The sequence below is a fragment of the Carlito syrichta genome, unplaced genomic scaffold, assembly GCF_000164805.1.
Source record: "Carlito syrichta isolate Samal-C Ts95f unplaced genomic scaffold, Tarsius_syrichta-2.0.1 Scaffold303667, whole genome shotgun sequence".
NCBI classification, from domain to species: Eukaryota; Metazoa; Chordata; class Mammalia; order Primates; family Tarsiidae; genus Carlito; species Carlito syrichta.
In genome coordinates, this window is record NW_007247763.1 from 245,071 (window position 1) to 256,991 (window position 11,921).

The 11,921-nt window shown below is 39.7% G+C and overlaps 1 protein-coding gene across 3 annotated transcripts in view; it reads right to left on the bottom strand.

Annotated features, from left to right (window-relative positions):
* The window catches only part of GK (glycerol kinase), an 89,740-nt gene that overhangs the window by 38,727 nt on the left and 39,092 nt on the right, over window positions 1-11,921 (bottom strand). For all 3 annotated transcript variants that reach the window (XM_021712843.1, XM_008058969.2, XM_008058968.2), the window contains exons 5-8: window positions 6,578-6,654; window positions 3,628-3,765; window positions 641-750; window positions 112-178 (exon numbers count right to left, since the gene is read on the bottom strand). In XM_021712843.1, the coding sequence (XP_021568518.1) occupies window positions 112-178; window positions 641-750; window positions 3,628-3,765; window positions 6,578-6,654 (392 nt within the window). The remainder of the gene's footprint in view (window positions 1-111; window positions 179-640; window positions 751-3,627; window positions 3,766-6,577; window positions 6,655-11,921) is intronic.

Consider the following 11,921-nt stretch of genomic DNA (forward strand, 5'->3'; position numbering starts at 1 on the left):
ACTAAGATTTTTAAATTATAAAACATAACACAATTAACTTTTGAATTCTAAGTAGCAAGGTTTTTTTTTAATGAAAATAACACCTTTACAATTTTTTAAAATATTTTTTACCATTAGGCCATAGATCTCAGAAGAACTCCGGACATTTGGAAGAATTTCCATTGGAATTCCAAAAAATCTGAAAAACAATAGGATTGGGTATTTAACAGTTTTAAACAAACATCTAGAAACATTTATATGTACTTAAATGAAAAAAGTGTAAGTAACAATTGGAAAATGAATGTAATGTACTTGAGCATAAATTTAGTAAAAAATACATAAGCCAACAAAGCACAGTTGAATGCGTGGATATCTAACATTCTAGCTTTATGCAACCAAATTGATAAAAATTAAAGAGCACACAAAACCCAAAGTACTTTATAAAGAAACCTAGTCCTCTGTGAAGAATAATTAATTTGGCCTGCTTATTACATATGTAATAATAGTTTTACTTTAAAAACTACCACATAGATTTGTTTATTACAGTTGAAATATCAACAGTTACATTTTGGTGCTCCACTGACATCTGAAAATCATAAACTTTGGGTTATAAATAGGTAACATACTGGGAAATATATAGTTAGAGCAAAACACAACTCACTCGCAGAGCTCTTTATCCCATTCCAAAGAATGAATGTTGAAAAGCATAGTCCTACTTGCATTTGTTACATCCGTACAGTGGACACCTCCATTGGCTCCTCCTGTCAAACTCTAGACAATAAAAAAGACAGATTAAGTATGTACTTATTTGCAATTTAATTTGCATGCTGTTAAGGGCCATAATCATCAACAGAGCACATAAAGCAAAAGAATAAAACATTTCGGTTTCTAGTTTTTAGCAGTATCCAACAGAAATAAAGTGTGAGCCACATTTAAAAGTAAACAAAGAAATAGGTAAAATTAACTGTATTCCTTTTTTTTTTTTTTTTTTTTTTTTGAGTCACAGTCTCTATTGCTCAGCTAGAATGCAGTGGTATGATCATGGCTCACTACAACCTCGACTTCCTGGGTTCAGGCAAACCTCTCACCTCAGCCTTCCGAGTAGCTAGGACTATAGACATGTGCCACCATGCCCAGCTAATTTTTTTATTTTAATTTTTTGTAGAGATGGGGGTCTTACCCAGGCTGGTCTCAAACTCCTGTGTTCAAGCAATCTTCCCACCTTGGTCTCTCAAAGTGCTGGGATTACAGGCATGAGTCATCATGCCCAACCAACTTTAATACTGTATTTTTTATTTATCACAATATATCCAAAATATTATTCAACATATAATCAATGTAAAAACATTACTGAGAAATTTTACTTTCTTCTTTTTTTTTTCTTTTGTACCAAGTCTTTGAAATCCAGGCTGTATTCCATGTTTACAGCAAATCTCAATTTGAACTGATCGTGCTTCAAGTGCTCAATAGCCACATATGTCTAGTGGCTACCTTTACAGTGCAATTCTAGTTGTTTGATGGTTAAACAAAATATCAATTTTGTTTTCATTCTCTTATCCTGGGAAAACTCAGGGTCTTATTAAATTTGGCAAGGTACCGGGCTCAGTGGCTCAGCCTGTAATCCCTCGCCTTTGGGAGGCTGAGGTGAGTGGATTGCCTAAACCCATGGGTTCGAGACCCGCCTGGGCAGGCGAGACCTCATCTCTACATTAAATCAAAAAATTAGCTGGGCGTGGTAGTGCGCGCCTGTAGTTCCAGCTACTTGGAGGGCTGAGACCGAAGGATCGCCGGAGCCCAGCAGGTCGAGGCTGCGGTGGCAGGGAGCGGCCACTGCACTCCAGTCTGGGTGACAGAGTGAGACTCCAACACAAAAATAAATAAATAAATAAATAGATAAATAAATAAATTTGGCAAGGTGAAATAAATTGAAATATGTGCCTCTTAATAATCTTAGAGAACCCTATGTTGTCTCTTTTTTGAACAATAATTCGCAATGGATTACATCTGCTCTCACCCAAGCATATATCCTGAAAGTAGTTTTTGTTTTGTTTTGGTTTTTTTGAGCTGGAGTCTCGCTCTGTTGCCCAGACCGGAGTGCAGTGGCTGCTCCCGGCCACCGGGCTCCAGCGATCCTTCCGCCTCAACCTTCCACGTAGCTGGAACTACAGGCGCGCGCTACCACGCCCGGCTAATTTTTGATTGATTGTAGAGATGAGGTCTCGCCAAGTTGCCCAGGCGGGTCTCGAACCCGCGGGCTCAGGCAATCCACTCACCTCAGCCTCCCAAAGTGCTGGGATTACAGGCTGAGCCACCGAGCCCGGCTTCTGAAAGCAGTTTTAAACTCTCTTTCTCAGGTATGCCCTCAGGTATGGACCTGAACTGGAAGCACTGCTGCCTTCCTTTACATGGAAGTAATAAGAAGTAAGGAAGGAACAGAGGTAGATAAACAGCATCACAAAAGGGTACAGCCAAGATGTGCTCCCTTGAGTCTCCTGTAACTCACAGTTCCCACATTCTACCTTACTCTGGTTTGAGCCAAATGTCTGAGCTAATCATTCAACTGTGAATGACAATTGAAAAAAGCTGGCCATGAATACAAAGCACAACCTGCCCTGGCCAAGTACAAAAAGGGGTGGAGAAGACACCTCTTCCTGGTATTGGTTCTGAAAGACCTGCTCTGTGGAGATGGCAAGTAAGGACAGGAATAACACTCCCCTGATGTTCCCTTGAATGTTGAAAACGATCATCACATACTTACTGAAGTATTTACAAATGAAACAATATGTCTGTCACTTGCTTTAAAATGATCTGTGGGGAGAAAGATTATGTGAATATAGAAGAAACACGATTGGCCATAGGTTGATGGTTGTTGTAGCTGACTCACTGTTGAAGAGATTCATTACACTATCCCTCTGTTTGGGGGGAACGTTGGAAAATGTCCATAATTAAAATTATAGGAGAGAAAGGGGGGGAGGGAGACACACACACAGAGAGAGAGAGAGAGAGAGAAAGAGAGAGACAGAGAGAGAGACGGAGAGAGAGAGAGAGACGGAGAGAAAGAGAGAGAGAGAGAGAGAGAGAGAGAGAGAGAGAGAGGAGAGAGAGACAAAGAGAGAGAAACCATCATGGGACGTGTACTTTTAAGATATATCTTAGAAATGTTAGTTTCTACTCATCCATATTCAACTTAGGTGAAACAATTCTGTAACAGAAATTTCCACTATGATTTAGTTTCTATGGCTTGATTATATAAGAGACAGCTGTGTCATGTTGAAAGTGAATGATAAAAGTGGTCTAGGTGTTTTAGCATGTCAAATAGTGAGTTCTTCTAAGAAATGGCTAGCAAGAAAGAAGTGTACAATAGGCAAGAGAGAAAGGCTACCTAAATTACTTATCTTAAAGAAAATAGATATGAGATAGCATTTAGTCATTATCCTCCATTTTCACTGAAATAAGGCAAGAAAAAATAAAAAGGAAGTAGACAAAGATGCTTCAAATGGAAGCTGAAATGTCCTGTTGCTTGTTGAGTGATTTTTATTAATAATACTGGTAACCAAAAACTTTGAACTGTTTACAGGAAACACTAGACAAGGCAGTCTAGAAAATGTTTTGAAAAATTCTCCACATATACATTATATTTAAACATACCCAAATGAGCCATGAGTCAATGGTCCCAAAAAGAGCTCTTTTTTCTTCAACAGCCTTTTGAACTTTTCTCACATTATCAAGGAGCCAACGAAGTTTCACTGCACTGAAGTAAGTGCTCAGTGGAAGGCCTGTCTTGGACTAAAACAATTATGAAGTGCAGTCAGCAAATTACAAATAACAGCTTAAAACAAAACTACTGAAAACAAAGAACACAACAAATCACAAAATATTAAATGGCCTTAAAGGCAATCCCACAGTAGTATGAATAAAAATACTTTCCTATCTCATGGCACAGGAAAACCTGTTCATGAACAAAGAGCAGGGTGATACGCTTGCTGTTCAAAGAGCATCCACATAGCAAGGCAAAGAGAAAATTAAATGACACAACATCCTGTAATTAGATAATGGCAACATAGATGATAATTTTTGCAATAAATTAGTATTGCATGTAGAACCTAGCCCAAAGCTCTGTTTATGTACTATTAAAGATATATTTAAACTATTGAAAATCAGAGAGTACATAAAATGATAAACCAATAACTATAACTGGAAAATGTTATGTTTCATTTATTTATTTTTGTTTTAAAAAAAATTTTTTTTTTTTTTTTGAGTTGGAGTTTCACTCCGTCACCCAGACTGGAATGCAGTTGCTGCTTCTGGCCACCACAGCCTCGACCCACTGGGCTCTGGTGATCCTTCTGCCTCAGCCTTCCGAGTAGCCAGAATTACAGGCGTGTGCTACCACACCCAGTTGATTTTTGATTTATTGTAGAGATGAGGTCTCACCAAGTTGCCCAGGCAGGTCTTGAACCCGCGGGCTCAGGCAATCCACTCACCTCAGCATCCCAAAGGCGCGGGATTACAGGCTGAGCCACCGAGCCCGGCTTTTTAAAAATATTTAAAAAAAAATTATTTGGTAGAATGAGGTCTCGCTATGTTGCTTAGGCTGGTCTCGAACTCCTGGGCTAAAGCAATCCTCCTGCCTTGGCCTCCCAAAGTTCTGGAATTACAGGTGTGAGCCACCATGCCTGGTCAAATGTTATGTTTTAAAATACATAAGACTTAATAATATATTTTGTGTATATATACACACATATTCAAATCACATAAGTAATATAAAATTAATAGAGACTAAAGCAGAGTTCAAAGACATGCCAGATTAAAGTCACACAGAGTTGCTCTATAAGAAAGCAGTTGCTTAAATTCTGCAAATACAATGAACAGAGGGAATGTAACCTGAAGAAAGGTGAAAGGGTAAAAATGAAACACATATGGGCTTACCAATCTTCCTTGAGAATGGGTCAAGTCCAACTCTTATTTGTGTTAGTATTTTATTTTTATTTATTTATTTTGAATTGGAGTCTCACTCTGACACCTAGGGTGGAGGGTAGTGGCATAATCATGGCTCATCATAGCCTTGACCTCCCGAGTTCAGGTGATCCTTCCACTTCAGTCTCCCAAGTAGCTGGGACTACAGGTGTGCACCACCATACTCGGCTAATTTTTTAATTTTTTTGTAAAGACAGGGTCTCACTGTGTTGCCCAGGCTGGTCTCGAACTCCTGGGCTCAAACAATCCTCCTGCCTCGACCTCCCAAAGTGCTGGGATTAATGAGCCACTGTGCCTGGCTAGTGTTAGTATTTTAAATACAAAATTTATTTATAAAGGCTGACCAATGTTCAGTGGTTAAGAAAATACAAACACAAGAATTATGCAACTATATTTCCCCTCCCCAATTCCTGTTCTTATTTATCACCTAACTGTAGAAAGTGATACGTTTTTCTTTCTTGACTCATGAGTATATTTCATAAGAAAACTCAAACCAAAGAATTTAATACTTGTACGCAACCTGTAAGTTAAGAATCTCAACTCAAGGTTTTCTAGCTTTCCTAGAAAACAAAATGATCAATGCTCCAAATTAATGGAGGGAGATGATTTATGGAAATATTCTTATTTGATTTGAAGGACCAAGGGTCATCTCACAGTATGACCCAGGAAGATTCTACAAAGCCAATAGTGAGGTAGTACCTAGTTTTTTTATTGTTATGACATAGGGTAGAAAGTATAAGTTGCCTGAAATGGCATCAGAGAGAAAAACAAGCATCCCTTGAAGCAGAGTGCAGCTGGGGGGGGGGTGAGGGTTTTAGTCAGGTTGACAAAGAATGGAATAGAAAATAACCTATTTAGGACAAGCCTGAAGTTATTTGTGTGGGGAACAGGCATAGAATAGTTTGTTGATTGCTACAATTAATGAAATTTGAGTACTAGTTTCAGAACCGAGGACCAAAAGAAAATGCCATTAAGTGTCCCACTGACAAACAAAAAGGGGATAAACCAAAAACAAACAAACAAACAAATAAGAACAACAAAAGGGAACTTCTTTTTGGATACCAGAAGAATTTGGCCTTGACCTTGCTAAGAAAACTACCTATTTCAAAAATTCTCTCTTCCTTTACCTGGAGAGCTATAAAAGGACTAAAAATTAGGCAAGTTTTATTAGCCTTTTTCATATGAAGAAAATGGAAGAGGAGTTCAATAAAGGGATAGAATGTCTTCTACATTCTTCTCTCCCTAAAACCACATATCTAAAAACTCAAAAGAAGCCAGAACTTTCTTTGATGGGTAGCAAACAATAAGGATGGATTTGGAAAGCACAGTTGAATTATAGAAGCACCCCTTGGGAAATATGGCTTAAGTCACTGGGACATATTATAATTCCCTCCAGCCTGTCAAGCTTGGGGTATTATTATTCCAAACGGCCACAGGGCAAGAAAGACAGGAAGATAAAAACTTGAGCCAGTCTCATTTATCTGCAGGAAATAGTCTACAAATTGTATCAAATAACTATTGTGCCATAAGATCCAAGGCCCAGATAGTCTTTCTGGTGAAACCTACAAACATTTTTCTTAAACAAACATTCTTATAGTAAACTTTTGAAAAGATCTCTTACCTTGACAAAGTTATTATTTCCTGGAATTCTTTTACTAAGATTCTCAACGGTAGACTGGGTTCTTAGATCAAGCCACACTACAGACCAAAATATAATAATATATATGAAAAACTTCATTTAAAAAATAAGAACATAATGAAATCACTGTCAGGGATAGGAGACTAATTACGTTCTATAAGCAATTAAAATGCTACAGCTTTCAAGAGACAGAAATTAGAAAATTAGAAATGAATGGGTATATTGTTAGATGAGAATAAATTTACGGGAGAATTTAAAGCCTTTATGCAAAATTACACACCAAGTTAGGAGAACAATACAAACCTTAGAGTGCTTATTTTGTATTCTTTTTATAGAAAAAACTACAAAAAAATGTTTAGAACGTGAATTTTCAAAGCATACTTGAGGGCAGAGAGGATCTAAAAGCTAGACAGGCTAGTTGTCAGCAGGAAATGCACAGCCCAGGATCAGTATATCATGAATAAAGTGTGCATCTTTAAAAACTTGGGAGCGATTTGTGACAAAGACAAAGTAGAGAACCTGATCCTATTATTATTATTTTTTTTTTTTTTGAGTTGGAGTCTCACTCAGTCGCCCAGACTGGAGTGCAGTGGCCGCTCCCGGCCACCGCAGCCTCGCTTGCTGGGCTCTGGCGATCCTTCCACCTCAGCCTTCCGAGTAGCCGGAATTACAGGCATGCGCTACCACACCCGGCTGATTTTTTGATTTATTGTAGAGATGAGGTCTCGCTGCCCAGGCGGGTCTCGAACCCGCGGGCTCAGGCAATCCACTCACCTCAGCCTCCCAAAGGCGCGGGATTACAGGCTGAGCCACCGAGCCCGGCTGATCCTATTATTGAGGGAACAAAAGATTCAGTCTCTCATGTATGAAACACTTATTTACATTTAAATCTTTCATATGCTAGACAGAATTTTTAAAAGAATTTTTTTAAAGGCAACATATTTTCCCTCTGCTGGATTGCAGGAAAAGAAACCTCCATTTTAACAGATCAGCATTATTAGATCAGCTATCTGCCCCCTAGTAGAGAGTTTTTCTGTTTTGCTTCATGACAGAGGGCTTGAGGAAGAGGAATAAAATAATACACAAAGCAATTGTGAAAGGTAAACAATAGAATCAGGTGAGCTTTATTTGTCAGATTTAAGTTTTGTACTAACTTTGAATCTATTAGTGGTCGTTTGATATTTTTAGGACACTGATTGTGCTCAGATGCGTCCTGAAAAGACGCAGGCCCATAGTCTATTTAAAGGATTCCAAAGAAGATTATACACAAGCTTGTCCCACTACTACACATTAGAATGCTGGCAGTAATTGTCTAGCCTCGTTCGCTCGTAGCTATATTACTCTGTTCTCTTCATTTAAAACCCAGTTCTTTCCTGTAGTGAATTTTAATCAATTCTTTCTAATTACTCAAACTGTCATTTCCCTGGAGGGCCCTGTGCTGGATTTTGACAGTGGCTACTTCCCATGAGGTTTAAATCCAAGACTTCAGAACAAGACACTGGTTTCCATAGGTGGGAAAAGCAGCAAGAAAAGACTCATTACAACCAAGAAAACAGGAGGAAAAAGAGGAAGACCATGAAAATAGATGGCCACTAGATGACGTCTGCCTTTGCTGCCCTGCCTGTGCTCCTCCTGTGTCCGGGAGTACTTGTTCTAATTCAGGAAATCAGCCCTCCCCATCCTCAGCCATGTGGTTTACCTGAGATCTGACCCTAGTTCCAGCTCCGGGACCCCAGTGATTGGTTTAGGAGAGAGCATGTGGTCAAGTAGCCCAACTGAGGTTTGTGCTCAGTCTGCAAGAGTCTCTCTTCTCAGCTGGGAGTGTCAGTGTGTGACCTGAGCCTGCTGCCCTAGTGAAGGTAGACCTGAATCTTCCACATCAGGAGCCATCCCAGAAAAGAAAGACTTGAAGGGGTTGCAGGTGAGACTGTCTGAGTCTGGAATCAAATAGCACCTGAACTAACCTAGCCTTGGATTGCTGGTTCCATGGGCAACATAATTCCACTTCCCCCACCCACCTTTTTAAACTTCATTCAGTTGAAGTTGAGTTTTCTATTATTTACACTATGATTGATATAAGCCACTAGTGACATCATCATGGAGGTGGCAAGATCTCCCATGTCCAGGAAATCAGGGCAGTCCACTTTATACACAGTGGCAGTACTGTAATATGACTGACAAAAGTGGACCTTCTTTACAAGCAAGCAACCCTAGCAGGTGTTAGTGGCTTAACATAAATACTTGGGGGTTTTGTTGTTATTGTTAGGGTCTCACTCTGTCACCCAGGCTGGAGTGCAGTAGCACAATCATGCTTCAGCATAGCCTTGACCTCCTGGGCTCAGGTGATCCTTTTGCCTCAGCCTTCCCAGTGGCTGGGACTACAAGTGCGTGTCATCATGCCTGGCTAACTTTTTCTTATTTTTTGTAGAGTTGAGGTCTCACTGTGTTGCCCAAGCTGGTTTCAAACTCCTGGGCTCAAGTGATCCTCCTGCCTCGGCCTCCCAAAGTGCTGGGATTATAGGCATGAGCCACCATGCCCGGCAAAATAAAATACTTTTAAAAAGTGGAAGAATTAAAGAGAAAGTCTGAAATCTATGATAGGTAGTATTAACAAGTACATTTCAATCCTCATTATTTCAAACTACGGTAAGCTATGAGTTTAAAAATGAATTTAGTGATTTTTGATTACCTACTTTAAAAAATGAAATAGAATGGAAAATATTAGAGTTTACTGCACTCGGTAAGATAAATATTGATTTGTGAAACTTTTGTTTTAGTTATGTGGATTTGCCGAATCATGATGTAAAATAAAATACGTTTCTTACCAAGGGACATGAACAAATAGGTTTGAAAGCCACTGGTGTAGGCTTTTTGTTTAATGACTTAAACCTTCTAAACCAGTGTTTTTTCATATTTAAATGGACATAACATTTACTAGAGAGCATAAAGATGGGCCCCATCCCGAGAAATTCTAGGATAGTAGGTCTGAGAATGGGAGCCAGAAATCTGTCTTTTAAATAGGTGCCTCACTTTGAGAAACACTGCTGGGCCTCATAGTAGTGGTTCTTTACCCCCCAAAAAAGCAAACCAGAACTACCTAGAAAACTTTGAAATCACACAGCCAGATCCTACCTTGCAGGATTCTGGTTGCAGACTTAGATAAGGCCTGAGCCTCTGTACTTTTGTTAAGATACCCATGTGAAGCCGGGCTCAGTGGCTCAGCCTGTAATCCCGCGCCTTGGGAGGCTGAGGTGAGTGGATTGCCTGAGCCCGCGGGTTCGAGACCTGCCTGGGCAGGCGAGACCTCATCTCTACAATAAATCAAAAAATCAGCCAGGTGTGGTAGTGTGCGCCTGTAGTTCCAGCTACTCAGAAGGCTGAGGCAGAAGAATTGCCGGAGCCCAGCAGGTCGAGGCTGCAGTGGCCGGGAGCAGCCACTGCACTCCAGTCTAGGCGACTGAGTGAGACTCCAACTCAAAAAAAAAAAAAAAAAAAGATACCCATGTGATTCAGTACAATACTAAAATTGAAGCACCTCTTTTCTAGAGCATGTTCTTTAGAATACTTTGTTCCAATCATGTATTTTACAACAAAACTAAAAACCTAACAATCAGATGGCTCCCTGCGTCCCAGTGGCTCTGTGATTCTATTGCTCCTTGACAAGGACCACTTAGGTAACCTGGCACTTTATTTCTCACATGAAAGTTTGCAGTTATGACTGACAATAGTAGTATCCACAGTTAAATCCTCACCACAAAGAATCAAAACATTGGATATGAAATCAGGAGACCAAATTCTATGTTTGGCTTTGCCACCAATAATCTGTGATTTAGGCAACTCGTTTTACCCTTCTTGGCCTGGATTCCCTAAATATAAAACAGGACGCTGGACTAGATGGTCTCTAAAGTCCTTCTCCTTCCATTGTTCCATGGTCACAGAAAGCTGTCATGATATCTACTTTGTTTTTACAGCCAAAGACTTTAAGGCAATTAGAATACATGGAATGAATTAGTAAAACTGCCAAAGAGAAAAATGTCAGTGGTTGGTACACTACCAAGCAATTCACAAATGCTCAAAATTAATTGAATTAAGAACAAAAAATTAGAAAACTCATTAAAGAAGCTAAGATGGCAGAATTAGGTTTGCAGAATAAAAGACCAAAAGCCAAAGAGAAGACCCCAAGCTGGAGGACTAAGCCCCCTTTTTAGGTAATTTTTGAGAACAATCAAAAGAAGTGACAGATCCAGATCCAGCAGCAACAGGTCAATTTCCCCCAACATATCGGAGTTGGAAGGTTGGGAAGTGAATAACAGCCAGAGCACCAATACCTGAGGAAGTACCAGCAGCTGGAACTGAGGAGCCAGAGGGAACAACGGCAACTGGAACTGAAGGGCCAGGAGAAACTGGAGCAGCTGGAGCATTAGAAGAAATAAGGGCAATTCATGCTAGAGATGGCCAGATTCAAGGTTTCTTGTTGACCCAGTAGGAAATGGTAGATCACGCAGGCAAGTTCATCGGAATGAACATTTTTCTACACATTTGAGTGTAGAAAAAGAAAAGGATGAGACATGGAGTAGAAGGGGAACAAAGAAGTCCAGTCTGAAACTCTGGTTCAAAAGTATTTCCATTTGGACGAAGACCAAGTAAATACCTGCTTCTTGTTTAGGATGACTCTTCCCTACCCGGCAATATATTTGCATCCTAATTAGAAAAGTGGCTCAGTTGGTTGCCAACTGCTCATTCAACCACTACATTGAAATGATGTGTGATATACTGGGGGAGCATGACCCTAGGGGGTGTTAGAAAGGAATGGTAAAGAGCATGTTACAACCTTTGTTGTGGCCATCTGCAGTAAGACATGAAAGGGCTGCTTTGGGAAGGCCGGTCCCTAAGAAAGTACTTTCCTGGTAGGGTGGCTGGAGGTAAAGGCCACCTTCACAGAAAGGAATATATGTTTAAAGGGAACAGGGAATTGCTAACTTCCTAAGTGATCAGGAAAAAATGGAAGGAAAATAGATGTTAGGAAGCCTAGAACACTATATGGCCTGCTTCTAAAAGGCTTGTTCCTTTTCTACACCAAAAATATTGGAATGAAAATGGTCTAGATCATCAAATGAGTAAGTTTAAAAAACAACTTGGATGATCTGAACTCATTTGTATTAAAACCATATCTAGTATGTCTGGTAGATTTAGTTTGCTCTGACAAAAAAAGCTTTAAGAGTAAAAAGAAATTCAGTTGCCTCAGTCTCCATGGACTAGGGTTAGTTTGGTGATGTAGTAACAGTACAGAGGAATAAATTTTTTTTTTTTTTTTTTTTGAGTTGGA